This window comes from Trachypithecus francoisi, unplaced genomic scaffold (genome assembly GCF_009764315.1).
Source record: "Trachypithecus francoisi isolate TF-2019V2 unplaced genomic scaffold, Tfra_2.0 Lachesis_group4, whole genome shotgun sequence".
NCBI classification, from domain to species: domain Eukaryota; kingdom Metazoa; phylum Chordata; class Mammalia; order Primates; family Cercopithecidae; genus Trachypithecus; species Trachypithecus francoisi.
Genome location: NW_022681469.1, coordinates 17,069,049 through 17,085,845, shown reverse-complemented (window position 1 = coordinate 17,085,845; position 16,797 = coordinate 17,069,049). Strand labels below are relative to the sequence as shown.

The 16,797-nt window shown below is 42.4% G+C and overlaps 1 protein-coding gene across 1 annotated transcript; it reads left to right on the top strand.

The window, feature by feature from the left end:
• The first annotated feature begins 10,295 nt into the window (after nucleotides 1-10,295).
• On the top strand, nucleotides 10,296-11,575 carry TAS2R3 (taste 2 receptor member 3). Its single transcript, XM_033192646.1, has one exon. The coding sequence runs from the start codon at nucleotides 10,543-10,545 to the stop codon at nucleotides 11,491-11,493; it is 951 nt and encodes a 316-aa protein (XP_033048537.1). The 5' UTR covers nucleotides 10,296-10,542; the 3' UTR covers nucleotides 11,494-11,575.
• The last annotated feature ends 5,222 nt before the right edge of the window (nucleotides 11,576-16,797 follow it).

Below are 16,797 nucleotides of genomic sequence, written 5' to 3'. Positions count from 1 at the left end.
TTCTGTACACTTGAGTAGCTTTTTAATACTTGCAGTGTATTTTGGTTGAGGAAAGATGGAATTTTTTAGCTTTATCCTCTCCTTGCCCAGGAACAGTAGAACATTCATTGCTGTTTTCTCCTGCCTTTCTTTTTCCTGCACCTGGGACTATTAATCAGCATATTAACTCTGCTCTCTTAAGTTCACACATTAAAACTGCCTGGTAATGTAGTCTTTATTCCTTTATGCCACATTCCTTAAGCAAAATTGTGAAGTGTATAAAATTTATCTTTTGAGCAACTCTATTTCTTCCATCAGCACAGCAACTTTCATATGCCTTAAATGTTGTGAGAAATTATGCAGATTAATAGTCCTGTTTAAGCAGGGTGATAAATCTCTGCTTTGGGAAAATGACATGCTGAACAAAAGAGCTTAATTACCAACCCAGAGCAGTTTCTGTGTCCAGAACGCAGGGGCAGAAGAGGATGCTGTGCTGGATCACTGTGAGCCGAGGGGCTCTGCTTTAAACTCTTCCCTGAAGGTTACCTCTTCTCTCCACGCTTCTGAAAGGCTGTGGGGCTGAAGCAGCAGTGCTTTATCAGACTCAGGTGTGTAGCGTGCAGTCCTCAGCATGCATATGATTCTAGCAGACTGATTCTCACCTCAAGTCAGTCAGACTTGCTAGGTAAACTTTGCCCACCCCTAGGAAGCACCGTCTGCTGATAAACTTTCTCCTGCTCCCTAGCTAGTCTAGGCAGAGCACATGTGGGAATATGATAGCAGTAAAATACTGTAGGGATCTTCTAACCCAAGCTTTGGGTCTTGCATTTCCCTTTTTGATGTGATAGTGTCAGGGAATAAACTCAGAAAACTGCACTGTGACCTCGATTTGGAGGTTTCATGTTAAATGGTAAGACGAATAGTATACCTAGAAGAATGGGAGAAAAAGTATCAAACAGTATGTCCAGGGTATCCCGTTTTTGAAAAAGAAGTTGTAATTAAGATATGCTTAAAGTCTGGAGGGAGAAACAGGATGTTATTATCTCTAGAGAGGGTGATTATGTGTGATTTTCCTTGTTTCTTTACCATTTATATATATATATTTTAGCATTGAACATACATTTTATAATGAGAAAAAAATAAAACTTTATTTGGGGAAAAAGATCTTTCCATTATTTCTGAGCCAGGCTTACTTGACTCATTCACTTTTAATGAGTACCACTTCACTGGATGTGAACAAGAAAATCTTTTATATATTTTCCCCCGCCATCTGCATTTTAGCATCTCATGCTTGTATGATTCATTCATCTATTAATACGTGTACACAGCCCAAAATGATGTACTTTAAACATCAACCTAGCCAGGTGCAGTGACTCATGCCTGTAATCCCAGCACTTGGGGAGGCCGAGGTGGGTGGATCACGGTGTCAGGAGATCGAGACCATCCTGGCTAACACGTTGAAACCCCATCTCTACTAAAAATACAAAAAATTAGCCAGACGTCGTGGAGGGCACCTGTAGTCTCAGCCACTCGGGAGGCTGAGGCGGGAGAATGACGTGAACTCGGGAGGCGTAGCTTGCAGTGAACGGAGATTGTGCCATTACACTCCAGCCTGGGCGATAGAGCAAGACTCCATCTCAAAAACAAACAACAACAACCTATATGAGATCTACTTTTTGATGCCTTTACAGTTCTCAAAGAATCAATCATTTCTTAAAACACACTGGACATTTAATTCAGAGATATCTAAAAATACCAAAGATATGTTTCTGTGGCAGTTGTGACAATAGAGTATACATTTCTTTGGGAATTACTCATCATTGCAATGTGGATTACAGCCTAACTTTTGCAGCTCAGTTAGGAGAAGTTAGTGCTGTTTTCCCTTTGTTCCCAAATGAGATCATGCAATTCTTGAAGGCAGGGCTTTCTTTTACTCAAACCCCCAATCTAACTCAGCCTAGCACAGTGACATGAAGATTAATAAATGTTTGTCATTCAGTTAGGTGGGACTCCAAAAGAAAATGAGGGCAGGATCACTTTACTGTTTTTCTGTCAGAGTTTGCATAATACTCTGTGAAGATCTGTGGGAGTAACAGCAAGAAAATCATTGTGGAAGATGAGAGACAAGTCCAAGGTTAATGAATTACAGGGAAATCTCTTAAGATGAAAGAGTAATCATTTTAATGACTGACATTTCTCTTCTGGTTACTATGTACTGAGCACTAAGCGAAGAACTTTTTATCATTGTCTCATTTAGCTATTCTAAGAAGAAGGTACAATAATCCCATTTTACAGGTGAGGAAACCCAAAATCGAGAGAGGTTTAATAACTTGTCAAAGTCATGCATCTTCCAAGATGCACACCTGGAGTTTGAACTCAGGTATGTGAAGTTTGCATTTCGCTTTCTGCCCACTGCCTGCTTCCACTTGCATTCATTCTCCATTGGCCCTCCATATCCACAAATTCCCACAGCCAACTGTATTTGCCCATTTTCACACTGCTATGAAGATACTACCTGAGGCTGAGTAATGTATAAACAAGAGGTTTAATTAACTCACAGTTCTCTATGGCTGGGGAGGCTTCAGGAAATTGATGGTCATGGCAGAAGGTGAAGGGGAAGCAGACACCTTCTTCACAAGGCAGTAGGAGAGAGAGGGCACAGGGGAAACTGCCACTTTTAAAACCATCCGATCTGGGGAGAATTCCCTCACAGGCAACAGCACGGGGGAACCCGTCCCTATGATCCAGTCACCTAGCAGGTGCCTACCTTGACACACGGGGACAACAATTCGAGATGAGATTTGGGTGGGGACATAACCAAACCATGTCGTCCTGCCCCAGACCCTCCCAAATCTCATGTCTTTCCCATTTCAAAACCAATCATGCCTTCTCAACAGTCCCCCAAAGTCTTAACTCATTCTAGCATTAACTCAAAAGACCAAGTCCAAAGTCTCATCTGAGACAAGCCAAGTCCCTTCCACCTATGACCCTGTAAAATAAAGTTAGTTACTTCTAAGATACAATGAGGGTACAGGCATTGGGCAAATGTTTCCGGTCCAGATGGGAGAAATTGACCAAAATAAAGGGGCTACAGGCCTCATGCAAGTCTGAAACTTGGCAGAGCAGTCATTAAATCTTAAAGCTCTGAAATAATCTTTGACTCTTATGTCTCACATGTAGGCCACCCCAGGGCATGCTGATACAAGAGGCGAGCTCCCACAGTCTTGGTCTTGGGCAGCTGCCGCTGCCTTCCTGGGGCTCAGCAAGGTACAGCCCCTGTGTCTGCTTTCATGGGCTGGTGTTGAATGCTTGCAGCATTTCCAGGCACATGGTGCACACTGTCAGTGGATCTACCTTTCTGGGGTCTGGAGGATGGGTGCCCTCTTCTCACAGCTCCACTAGGCAGTGCCCCAGTGGGGACTCTGTTGGGGGTCTACAACCCCACATTTTCTTTCCACATTGCTGTAGCAGAGGTTCTCCTTGAGGGCTCCTTTTAGCCACGGCTGGTGCTGGATCCGCTGGGATGCATGGAACCAAGTCCTGAGGCTGCACAGAGAAGTTGGGCCCTGGGCGTGGCCCAGGAAACCATGTTTCCCTCCAAGGCCTCTGGGCCTGTGATAGGAGGGGCTGCCGTGAAGGTCTCTGACATGCCCTGGAGACATTTTCCCCATTGTCTTGGCTATTAACATGAGGCTCCTTGTTACTTATGCAAATTTCTTCAGCCAACTTGAATTCCTTCTCAGAGAGTTGGTTTTTCTTTTCTACCACATGGTCAGGCTGCACATTTTCCAAACCTTTATGCTCCGCTTCTCTTAAACGTAAGGTTCAATTTCAAACTCTGTGAATGCATATAAACGAACACTTTCAGAATAAGCCAGGTTACCTCTTGAATGCTTTGCTGCTTAGAGATTTCTTCTGCCAGATACCCTAAACATCTCTCCCAACTTCAAAGTTCCACAGATCTCTAGGGCAGGGGCAAAATGCCACCAATCTCTTTGCTGAAGCATAGCATGAGTGAGCTTTACTCTAGTTCCCAATTAAGTTCTTCATCTCCATCTGAGACCACCACAGCCTGGACTTCATTGTCCATATCACTATCAGCATTTTGGTCAAAGACATACAGCAAGTCTCTAGGCTAAAGTTCCTAACTTACCCACATCTTCCTGTCTTCTGAGCTCCCTGAACTGTTCCAACCTCAGCCTCTTACCCAGTTCCAAAGTCGTTTCTACATTTTTAGGTTATTGTTATAGCAGTGCCCTATTCCCAGGACCAGTTCTCTGTATTAGTCCATTTTCACACTGCTGTAAAGATACTACCTGAGACTGGATAATTTATAAGCAAAGGAGATTTAATTGACTCACCGTTCCACATGGCTGGAAAGGCTTCAGGGAACTTACAATTATGGTGGAAGGCAAAGGGGAAGCAAGGCTCGTCTTACGTGGTGGCAGGAGAGAGACAGCAAGCAGGGGAAACTGTCACTTTTAAAACCATCAGCTCTTGTGAGAACTCCCTCACTATCCCAAGAATAGCATGGGAGAAACCGCCTCCATGATCCAATCACCACCAGGTCCCTCCCTTGACATGTGGGGATTACAATTTGAGATGAGATTTGGGTGGGGACAGAGGCAAACCATACCACCAACCTTTTATTTTCTTCAAATGTTGACACATTTATTGTATACTATTAATCAAATTCATTGATATTACCACAGAAATCAGAAAGTGTTAGAAATCTGTCAGATTCCTTACGGAGAATGTAGATTTTCCAAACTTTTACATTCAGGGGTACATGTGTAGGTTTGTTACATAGGTTAACTCCTGTTGTGGGCGTTTGTTGTACAGATTATTTAGTCACCCAAGTATTAGGTCTAGTACCCATTAGTTATTTTTCCTGATCCTCTCACTCCCACCCTTCACCCTCTAGTAGGCCCCAGCATCTGCCGTTCCCCTCTATGTGTCCATGTGTTCTCGTCATTTACCTCACAGTTGTATGTGAGAACATTAGGTATTTGGTTTTCTGTTCCTGCATTAGTTTGCCAAGAATAGTGGTCTCCAGCTCCATCCATGTTCCTGCAAAGACATGATCCCATTCTTTTTTATGACTGCATAGTATTCCATGGTGTATATGTACCATGTTTCCTTCATCCGGTCTACCATTGATGGACATTTAGATTGATTCCATGTCTTTGCTATTGTGAATAGTGCTACAGTGAACATCCCACAGCCAACCTTTCAAGAGTGACCCATGCCACGTGCATCTAAATCACACTGGGAATTTAATCGGTTTTGGTTGGAGGGAGAGTTATGAGTGAAGGAGAATACCTCTACCTCTTAATTCTTTCTGATTTTCAGTTTAATGATCTTACAAGAAATGAGTCAGTTTCTCTACCATGTTATCTTAACATATTCCTCTTCCTTTATATCAAGCACTGTCTTTATACTGGTTAGAGTAAGTTCAGAGCGTCTGCTCCTTTCATTGTTTACTCATTACCAGTTGAAATAATCAAGAATGTTGCTTAAGAATTTGTCAGACCCACTTTTTAGAGAATGAGACTTTTGGCAGGCATTAGCAGCATTGAAGTCTCCCCTCACTATTGTAATTTGCTTCTGGGCCAGTCCCACAGTCTGTACTAGGATAGTGTGTGACTTTTTAGGTTGTCAGCACCATGCAACTACAGTAATAAAATTATTTATTATTTATTTTTGAGATGGAGTCTTGCTCTGTTGCCCAGGCTGGAATGCAGTGATGCAATCTTGGCTCACTGCAACCTCTGCCTCTTGGGTTCAAGTGATTCTCCTGTCTCAGCCTCCCGAGTAGCTGGGATTACAGGTGCGTACCACACCACCTGGCTAATTTTTGTATTTTTAGTAGAGACAGGGTTTCACCATATTGGCCAGGCCGGTCTCGAACTCCTTACTTCAAGTGATCTGCCTACCTCAGCCTCCCAAAGTGCTGGGACTACAGGCACGATGAAATTCTTTTTTTTTTTTTTTTTTTGTCTCTTTATTCTTCATCATTTTTTCTCTGCCATGTCAGGGTCTTGTTTTGCCATTATAGGTGCACACCTTGACATTTAGTTTCGCTGCCTTACCTGTCATTTGAAAAAAAAGTGGTCTATAATAATAGTTCAGAATTAAGGCTGTGCAGTCAGCTTGGATTTGAATTCCTGCCTCTCCACTCGACAGTTGAGTGGTCTCTCTCGTGAGTTAATTAACTTTATCTGCCTCAGATCTTTGTTGTTTTGTTTTCCTGGAAGTAAAACAAGGATAATAGTTCCTCCTTCATAGGCGTGCTGTGAAAAGCACAATAAGTAACACAGTGCATATAACCTATATAATACATAGTAACTGAAACAAGTGCTCAATACATCTTGGCTGTTATTATTATTCTAGTTTTTATTTTAAACAAGGTATTTATTTATTTATTTATTGAGACGGAGCCTCGCTCTGTCGCCAGGCTGGAGTGCAGCAGCGCCATCTCGGCTCACTGCAACCTCTGCCTCCCAGGTTCAAGTGATTCTCCTGCCTCAGCTTCCCGAGTAGCTGGGACTACATGTGTGCATCATCACGCCCAGTTAATTTTTGTATTTTTGGTAGAGATGGGGTTTCACGATGTTGGCCAGGATGGTCTCGATCTCTTGACCTTGTAATCCACCCACCTCAACCTCCCAAAGTGCTGGGATTACAGGTATGAGCCACTGCACCTGACCATATAATTCTTTTAAGTCACTATGTCCATCTTGCCAAGTCTTATGTGATATTTACAAAGCATATTAACCTTAAAATAGTTTATTGTACCTGACTTGTTTTGTTAACTTTCATGAATTACTAAACAGCATATTCCATGTTAGTGATTTGTTTTATGCTTTTAATCTTCCACAACTATTTATAATCAATCTGTGTATCTTTTTAAACTCTGAAGTCAGTTGGGCATCTGCTATATGTCATGCACCCATATAGGACCTGGATGTAGGGACGAATATAACAGGATTCCTGCACTGAAAGAATTCGCAATTAAGCTTATGGAGGGTTAGGGAGGATAAGCAGAAACCTTTGTATCTAACTGTGATAGGGTGTGAGGAGTAGCTTAGAAGAGAATAGATAGGTTTTTTAGCAGAGGAAACAGCACGAGCAAAGATCCAGAAACAAAAGTTTGTGAAACAAAGGTGAGATATGGAAAGTGGGTTGGGGCTAGATAGTAAAGGGCCTTGAAAGCTTTCAGAGAACTTTGGCAATGGGGAGCAATAGAAGGTTTGAAAACAAGAACATTTTATCAGAATTGTGCTTTAGAAGGAGAACAACAAAGACAGAGTGAAGGGCTAAAAGAAGAAAGCCTAGAGGCAGTTAGGAAGCTCTGTACTAAGCCTAGAAAGGTTAGCAAGAGTGGGGATGAGAGGTGACTTGAGGGGTGTTTGGGATTCAAATTGATTTGACAAATGCGAATTGTGTACCAATTTTGTGCCAGACCCTGTGCTAGGCTCTGGGTTAGAAATACTGCAGAGAATCACTTACAGCTTCTGCCCAAGATCTAGTGGTGACGGAATCGCTATCACTGAGAGGAAATGCAATTCAGAGGTGGTTCTGAGGTTTCTGCACGGAGACATGTGTGGATAGTAGCACTTCATTTCTGAGTTTATGGAACATGGATGTGGGAGCAGAGTTGAGAGGGGGAAAGATAATGAGCTTAGTTTTGAATATGGTTTATCCATAGACTTTCTAACTGCTCCTTGGCAGGGCATTAATTATGTTAGTCGAGCTCAGAGGAGAAGTTGAGACAGGAGTGATTATTCTTTTTCTTCTGCCAAACACATTATAAACTGGTTATTTTCTTTATTTTTAATTTTTAAAATTTCTTTATCCTTTGTCTATAACATATGTACATGTGTTGGAGTCTTGCTCTGTCTCCCAGGCTGGAGTGCAGCGATGCGATCATAGCTCACTGCAGCCTCAAACTCATGGGTGCAAGTGATGCTCTCACCTTGGCCTCCTGGGTCGCCGGGATGATAAACGTGAGCCACCATGCCTGGCTGTGAGATAACTTTAAAGCATTCTAGCTTTCTGTTGTAGAGTCTAGCTTTCTATTTTAGAAAACCATATTGTGGAAAAGATTTCCAGTTGCCCACCTGTTTTACAGTGTACCTGGGATTTGCCTTAATCATGTACGGTAGGAGACAACTGCTTTAATCATGTCACGGAGACAACTGCTTTGAAAGAAGAGTCTTTTATTTCACAGTTCCCAATAGGAGGTGGCATGCTATGCCATGCAGGGCCACTTAGGGACGCACTGGAGTTGGTCAGGAGGAAGAAGGAGAGGGGAAAACATGAGCCAGAGCCTTTGTTGTGCTTTTCATAGGGAAGCAATGAGTAAGGTACTGGTGGAAAGCTGAGCAAGTTTAGGATTGGGTAGTTTGAATAATTTCAGCAGGCTCCAGGCTCTCAAGATGGTCCCTAGTTATCAGGTACCTGGCCCTGGGGTGACTGAAAGCAAGGTCGTAGTGTCCTGGGCTCATTTTCTCCGTCCTAAGCAAAGGAGGTAGATGGGAGGGGCAGTATGGATTCAGGATTGGCTGGTTTGCTTATCCAAGGTGTTTTCTCAGGCAAGTTGTTTGCTAACTCTAGGAATTAGCTAACCTTGGGAGGGCACGCCTTCTCTGGGTCTGCAAGGCCCAAAAGTGTCAAAGCATAAAATATAGAAAATAAACATGGTCAATGCACCACCCAGTATCTATTGTCCCTTCTGTTTTTGTTTTGTTTTTTGTTTTTTGTTTTTTTTTTTTTTTTGAGACGGAGTCTCGCTCTGTCGCCCAGGCTGGAGTTCAGTGGCTGGATCTCGGCTCACTGCAAGCTCCCTCTCCCGGGTTTACGCCATTCTCCTGCCTCAGCCTCCCGAGTAGCTGGGACTACAGGCGCCCGCCACCTCGCCCGGCTAGTTTTTTGTATTTTGTAGTAGAGACGGGGTTTCACCGTGTTCGCCAGGATGGTCTCGATCTCCTGACCTCGTGATCCGCCCGTCTCGGCCTCCCAAAGTGCTGGGATTACAGGCTTGAGCCACCGCGCCCGGCCGTCCCTTCTGTATTTATAGAACCCCGTTGTGAGAGGGTGCGCAGTGCATGCACTGCATTCCTATTCTTTTCAGTTAGGGGTTGCCAAGGGGCTATAGGCAGAAGTCACTTGGTGATGCTCTCAGGGAACTTTTTATATGAGTAACTCTTGGGGGGCATATCCGGTGTGCTTCCCCAGACTCTCATCCTACAGCTTTTTCTTTTTTGTCTAAAATGTGGACATTGCATGGCTGGATTTCCAGTTGCCATCTTAGATCATGAGGCAATCTTCAGAATGGATGATAGAAGAAGCTGGGATCTGCGATCACCATGCAACCACCATACCAGCCTGGACAGTTTGCCTCTGGACTGCTTTGGGGGACACAAATATACCTCTCCTCTAAGCCACTTACTTGTGTTGTGTACTTAAACCTAATTCTTCCTTATTCATACATTGTTGACTTTGTCTCCATATACATGAGCAAGTCTTTACTCTTACCTTTCTCTTACATGACCTTCCACGGCAAGAAGAAGTAAAATCTTATTGTTACTCCACGGTCCTTTAGGTTTTAAACTAATGTCTCATTAAATTTAGGGAAGGGAGTGGGGCATAAAAAGTACACAAACCTTAGCAATTAAGTTTAAAAAGAGTGAACATAAGCATACTTTAATATAAACTGAGTACTGTTTAATTCTGCATATAATCCTGAGTGAAGATCCTTAGTAAATAGCCCCTTGTTAAATAGAGGAGCTCTTAGGTTAAGAACAGAAGTATTGTTCTTATGCTTCCCTTGGCAGTATTACAGCAGACTAGAAATCCAGAGTGGCTCTGAGACTTCCCACTGCAAGCCCAAGATTGGGATGTAAGCTTGGCCACTTTCTGGTGAGGCTTCTCTTGCTGGCTTGTAGCTTACCGCCATCTCCCTGCATGTAAGCCAGGTTCCAAGGAGCAGGCCTTTTAATTCTAATCCAGGATCAATGGCACTGAACTTTTACAATTTTATGCACTTAAACCTCACTCCAGGTGGATAGTGGCTCCTAGTGGAATTCCTTTTCTGTATCTCTGAGTCCTCCCTCCTGAGGAATGAAACTTTTTACTCTTCTGAGTAATTCTGAGCCTCCTCCATTTGGTGCCGCTCATCTTTCTGTTTTGGGTAGCTCAGAGCCCTACACCCTTTGAAATTGAGTCCAAGTCCTCCATCATCTTTGTGACCTAGATCTCTTCCTTCTCTATGTGACACTGGACACTACTCATTTGCATTTTAGCAAAGAGCTGCTAAGTTTAGGTTCATAGATGGAATGTGACAATCCATATCATCTGTGAAGAGGACAGACTAACCTGAAAGAGACAGAGAGGATTCCCTAAATTGTGCTCTACGACAGACTAAATTGGGCAGAGATGAGAGACAGGTACAGTGAAGCAACAGGTAGAGGAGTAGATTAACGAGAAAAATATCAAATCAGTGAGGAGATTCTACATATTAACAGAAAGAACAAAGATCAGGACTGCCTGATTGCTGACATGATGGGACTCACCGAGGGGGTGTTCCTGATTGTGTGTGGCACTCAGTTCACACTGGGAATTCTGGTCAATGGTTTCATTGGTTTGGTCAATGGTAGGAGCTGGTTCAAGACCAAGAGAATGTCTTTGTCTGACTTCATCATTGCCACCCTGGCACTCTCGAGGATCATTCTGCTGTGTATTCTCTTGACTGATAGTTTTTTAATAGTATTCTCTGTCAACGAAGATGATTCAGGGATAATAATGCAAATTATTGATGTTTTCTGGACATTTACAAACCATCTGAGCATTTGGTTTGCCACTTGTCTTGGTGTCCTCTACTGCTTGAAAATCGCCAGTTTCTCTCACCCCACATTCCTCTGGCTCAAGTGGAGAGTTTCTAGGGTGCTGGTATGGATGCTGTTGGGTGCACTGCTCTTATCCTGTGGTAGTACCGCATCTCTGATCAATGAGTTTAAGCTCTCTTCTGCCCTTAGGGGAAGTGAGGCCACCAGGAATGTGACTGAACACTTCAGAAAGAAGAGGAATGAGTATTATCTGATCCATGTTCTTGGGACTCTCTGGTACCTGCCTCCTTTAATTGTGTCCCTGGCCTCCTACTTTTTGCTTATCTTCTCCTTGGGGAGGCACACACGGCAGATGCTGCAAAATAGTGCAAGCTCCAGAGAACCAAGCACTGAGGCCCACAAGAGGGCCATCAGAATCATCCTTTCCTTCTTCTTTCTCTTCTTACTTTACTTTCTTGCCTTTTTAATTGCATCATTTAGTCATTTCCTACCAAAAACCAAGATGGCTAAGATGATTGGCGAAGTAATGGCAATGTTTTATCCTGCTGGCCACTCATTTATTGTCATTCTGGGGAACAGCAAACTGAAGCAGACAGTTGTACAGATGCTCCAGTGTGAGTCTGGCCACCTGAAGCCTGGATCCAAGGGACCCATTTTCTCTTAGAGTAACAGAGGGCCTGGGGTGGAGCCCATGAGCCTTTTGCCTGGCTCAAGACTACGGAGACTCTCCCTGACCCTCCCATGATACCAGTTCCATAACATCACTAGGAGAGAAGCCCTGTCTGCTTTGCCCCTGGTCCCTGGGGACCTCTTCCAAGGTGAAAGCCATGCTTCTCACGGCCTCTCTCTGTATGGTGGTTGTGGAGGTGGGGAGGGCGCAGGAGTAGTAGTGTTTTGGAAATGACAATGTTGTAAGAACACTCTCACTATAAACACACGCTGCTATATTTTAATGATCATCAGCTCAACACAATGAGTCTGATTACTAGTTTCAACTTCAATTAGATACTAACAGTGATAAACATAAAATTACATAGTAGACTTGAAGGAAAGAGCAAAAGTTTTGCAGTCCTGTAGATGTGGGCTCGAGTTCTGATTCTGGCCAGGATTTTTGGGCTCAGGTGAGTTACTTTAATTACCTGTCTGATCCCCTCTTCTGATCCCTACTGGCCATTTTAGCACAGTGTGTTACGTAAAGTACTCAGTAAGTGAAGGCTATTATTGTGCTAATATTGGATTGTGCAGCGACAGCAATTTCCATATGATTCCAGTTTCCACAAACCCATTGTGTAATGATGAAAACAGTGGAAAGAAAATTAAGACCTTTAGATTCTAGATTGCAATTCAATCTTGCATTTCATGATCATTTTGCTAAAGTACATTTTCAAGTAATTATTTTGTAGATTGGCCAAAAGACCAAGTGGTTTTGTTTTTATTTTCGACCAAGATGCCTACCTGGTTTTAAAATTACAGTTTTATCAAATGTAATATAAGCAAATTTTATGTTTAATCAATTTTATTTAAACAGAAGTATATAGATGCTGATTTACTTCCTGTTACTAACAATTTTGACATCTCAATGAAAAGATATTGCTTAATATCCTGAAGAATTCTCAAATTTGTAAACATATTCAGTTAATACATATGGCATTATTCAGAAATGTGGATTTCTAGTCCTAATGGGACTCTCAGAAGTGGATTGTTGTGGCTAAGAATGTGGACCCTGAAGCCAGACAACCCGTGTTTAAATTTGGCTTTGGCCCTTTTGAACTGGGTGACCTTGGGGAAACTTCCTAACCAGTCTCTATTTAACTTTCTTCACTTGTAAAATAGAAATAGTAATTGTGTGTGTGTGTGTGTGTGCTGGGATAAAGTTGTTGGAAGGAATGAGCGAATTAACATATGAAAAGTGCTGTCCTACATGGAGTAAACACACAATAAAACTGCTATCATTGTTGTTATTTTGTGAAAAGGAGCATATTTTGACATAATAAAAAGGAGTATATTTGGACATAGCATGAATGTGCATTACATTACTGGACATTTGGTCATATGTAACCGGAAATTAACATTAGGGTTGTTCTGGGATTTATATCTTAATTTCTAAAATGACGGGAAAAAAATTTCCTTTGGTCTCCACAGTTTGCATTATCCCATTGAATTAAACACCTCCCCAACCAGCAGGTGGGGGCTTAGGAGAAAAACCATATTACTGATAGATAAAATAAAGAACTGACTTGTTTTCAGCACATTTGAGGTTGTAGAGTGAGTAAATTTTGTTGGCCACACTATCATTAAATTGTCATTGTGACTTGGTGGAGCTGAGCCAATGGGCTGAGGAACATTTCCAGGTTAACTCTGAAATACATATTTTCAGGAGTTGATGAGTGGAGTTTCTTGGCCGTGTTCTGTCTGATCTCAGTTTCCATTTGTGGCCAGACAGGGTATTCGTAGCCAGAGAGGAAGGATTTCTGAGTTATCCTTGGCTTTTCAGGCTTCTCCCCTTATTGCCCAGCTAGCAGATCCTCCTTGAGAAAGGGATGAGAGCTGCCTAGCTTCTGGATGTTGCCGTAATATTCCAGGAATGAATACATTTCTCACTTCATTTTGATTCTGGCTAGCCTTGATTCCAGTTCATTCCTTCCTGCCACAAACATTTATTTAACACTTATTGTGTACCAAGCACTGTACCAGACCCAGCACTGTACGAGACGCTTGTTCCTTGAACACGGTTCTGTTCTCAAAAACATTACGTAGTGGGCCATAAAGACACAGTAACAAGTATTTAATTGCTGCATCACTGAAACAGGTGCTTCAGGTACAATAAAGAGATCATCCTATCTTGAGGGTCCTGGTGCAGGTGATCTTTGTCTCTAGACCCCTTTTGTGTCAGCCTTGAAAATGTGCACTCAGATCTCTGCTGTGGAGGCTCAATTGACTGATGGCTCCAGCTTGGGAGATCCACTACCGTGAGGCCACATTTCCTGCAGTCTTCTCCCAGCCAGTGGTGGAGCACTGTGGAGTACTAAGGCAAGTCTGTTTTGCTGAGACATGGGACTCCTCTAACAGGCAATTTTGGCCAAGAACTCTGCATCAGCTTGGTTGAAGTTTTCTTGGACCTCTACTACGCTTTTGAGCTCTCTCTACCTGATTATTCCATACCCCACTTTACCTCTTCCCCTTTTATAGCTGTCAAACCTACATTGCTATCTGAATACTCTGCTCACTTCCTCTGGCTCCCACCCACCTAAGATCTCTTGCACATCTAATCTTTTTTAAGCCTCTGCCTCTTGGCAGATCTCTCATGTAAGTAATCTCTTTATTAAAGAGCTTAGTGCAGACGATAAAGATACTCACTAAAAGACATATAAGTGTACGTGCATGTGTGTGTGTGTGTTCAAAGTACACCAGAATTCTAGAAATCATTCCAGATTCTGCCTTCTCCTACAACCTCAGTATCCATTTAGTTGCCAGATCCCCTTGGTTGTACTTCAAAACATTTCTCTCACATGTTCCCTGGTCTCCGTTTCTACTCTTTTCAGCCCATCAGAGTGATTGCAACAGGATTCTAACTAGTTTCCTGTTTCCAACTCCATCCCCTTCCAGCAAAGCCTTTCCTCGTTACTTGGATTGTATTCTTCATACAGTGAAAAGAGTAATGCTCCCCTCTTAAAAGTCTTGCAGTGGCTCTCCATTGCTTTGGGTGAAGTCCAGACTACGTAGTTTACAGCATAAAGCCAGTCATCATTTGGCCTCTGTTTTCTTTTTAGTTTCATCTTCTTGTTCCTTGCTTTTCCAAAAGAACTTTGAACTGCTTCTAGTTCCCAAATATGCCATACGCTTCTTGCTGCTATGCTTTTCCATGTGCTACTTTCTATACCTAGAATTATCTTTCTTATCAACTGTGTCAACTTCTCTTATTTTTCAAGACCTCCCTACTCCAGGAAACTTTGTCTGATTCTTTTAGGTGAAGCTACGCACTTATTCTGTGTGTTTTTCCAATGTTGTACATGCCTCTGATCACATTAGTGGAATAATTATGTCCAAATTCTGTACCTACTGTGGCATAGATACTTCCTGATTTATCCTTCCAGTTTCATCTCCCACTATTTCTCTTCCTATCCTTGTACCCCTCCCCTCTTCTGTTTTCTGAACCCACCACGCACTGTCACCTCTTAGTCTGCATGTAGAGTTCTCTGCTTGCAATATCCTTCTTTCTCCCTACCTTAGCTTTTTTTGGATAATCTCTTTGCATCCTTTAAGACTGAATGTATATGTCTTGTCAGTTCCTGAACTGCCAAAACTGGATCAAGTGCGTCTCCTGAGCACTCCTGTTGTGCTCCTTGTGTTTCCTTATTATGGCATCTGAAACTCTCAACTCTAATTGTCTATTCATCTGTCTTTTTTTTTTTTTTACCATTTTGTATATTCTTTGAAGGCAGGTGTGCTGTGGGTGATTCTTCTCTGTTTCTCCAGCACCTAACAGTGCCTGGCTGATAACCACAGTTTATAGAATGAAAGAACCAGTGAGGGAAGTCTAGTGTAGTAGAAAGAGCTCAGTCTCAGACCTTTCAGCTTAGCCACTCGTTTGCTGCTATGGTTTCAATGTCCCCTCCAAAACTCATGCCAGAATGTAATTGTGCCCTTGTAACAGTGTTGAGAGGTGGGGCCTTTAAGAGGTGACTGGGTCATGAGGGCTGCCCTCATGAATGGATTAATGCAGGAGTGGGTTTGTTATTGCAGGAGTTTGGCCCCATTTTCCTGTCTTGTTCTCATGTACACATTCTTGCCCTCTGCCGTGTTATGAAGTACTAAGTAGTCCCTCATTAGATGCCAAGCTGATGCCAGCACCATGCTTTTGGACTTCCCAGCTTCCAGAACTGTGAGCCAACTAGACTTCTTTTCTTTATAAATTTCCCAATCTGTGGTATTCTGTTAGAGCAGCAGAAAATGGGCCAAGGCATTTGCTCTGGTATTAAGCAGTCACTTATTTTCCCTGATCTTCATTTTCCTCACTCATAAATAGGATAACCATATACTCCTCCTAGGATGCCTGGTGCACTGCTGGGAACATAGTAAGCATTTTAAAAAAAACACAAGAAATGAAAGTTTTCTTCTTTCTCGTAAGTGCCACATATACTTTTTTGAAAAAATTTCAAACTTTTTAATTCCTGTTTCTTCATGACTGACCTAATTCTTTAGAGCTGTCATCAAATAAGTTAAGTGCCATTCATTTGCTTTGATAATTTGCCCTAAAGCTTTTCTTACAGACCTGTCAAGAAGCAGAGTTTGGACCCATGCCTGCAATGCCTGCTAGTTGGTCTTCTTGGGCTCTAGTAAATAATCAAACTTACAAGACTGTCTTAGTCCACTGTGATACCAGTCTGCTCAGACAGATAGAGTTGAGGGACCTAATTTACCAGCAGGGCAGTGTCAGGCCTTCCTCTTTTGCAGAGTCTTTGGTGCAGGCCATACAGTTCAGGTACAATAATAAGAGATATACATTAGAGGAATGGTGGGAGCTGCCATAAATTAAAAGCTTTGTGTCCCAAAAGATCCAATTTATCATATTATAATTTTGTAGACAAAGCTTCTAGGGTTGAGTCAAGATACAGGCACATGAGAAGGAAGCCCAATGCATGCAGTCTCCATAAGATACTTATTACAGTTCACTTACAGTTCCTTCCAGTCAGGATGCAATTTGCCAATCAGGAGTCATTTTTTTTTGGTCTAGAAACATAGTTGATGTTCTCACCCTTATCAGGTTGATAAGAAAAACAGCTAGGAATTTTAACTGTAGGTCAAATTCTCATGCAGAGGGAGAAAGTGTTCTGCTAACACTTCCTATACTGACCCTTGTGGAAATAACTTCTAACTGAATGAGCTCATTCATTCATTGTGCTAGCCAACTTTATCACATCTTAATTACAGCACTTCCTCCTACACAGAACCCAACAATTTGGTATAG

Coding starts and splice junctions, on each gene's coding strand:
- TAS2R3 (XM_033192646.1), top strand. CDS start 10,543: ATGATGGGACTCACCGAGGGGGTGTTCCTGATTGTGTGTGGCACTCAG.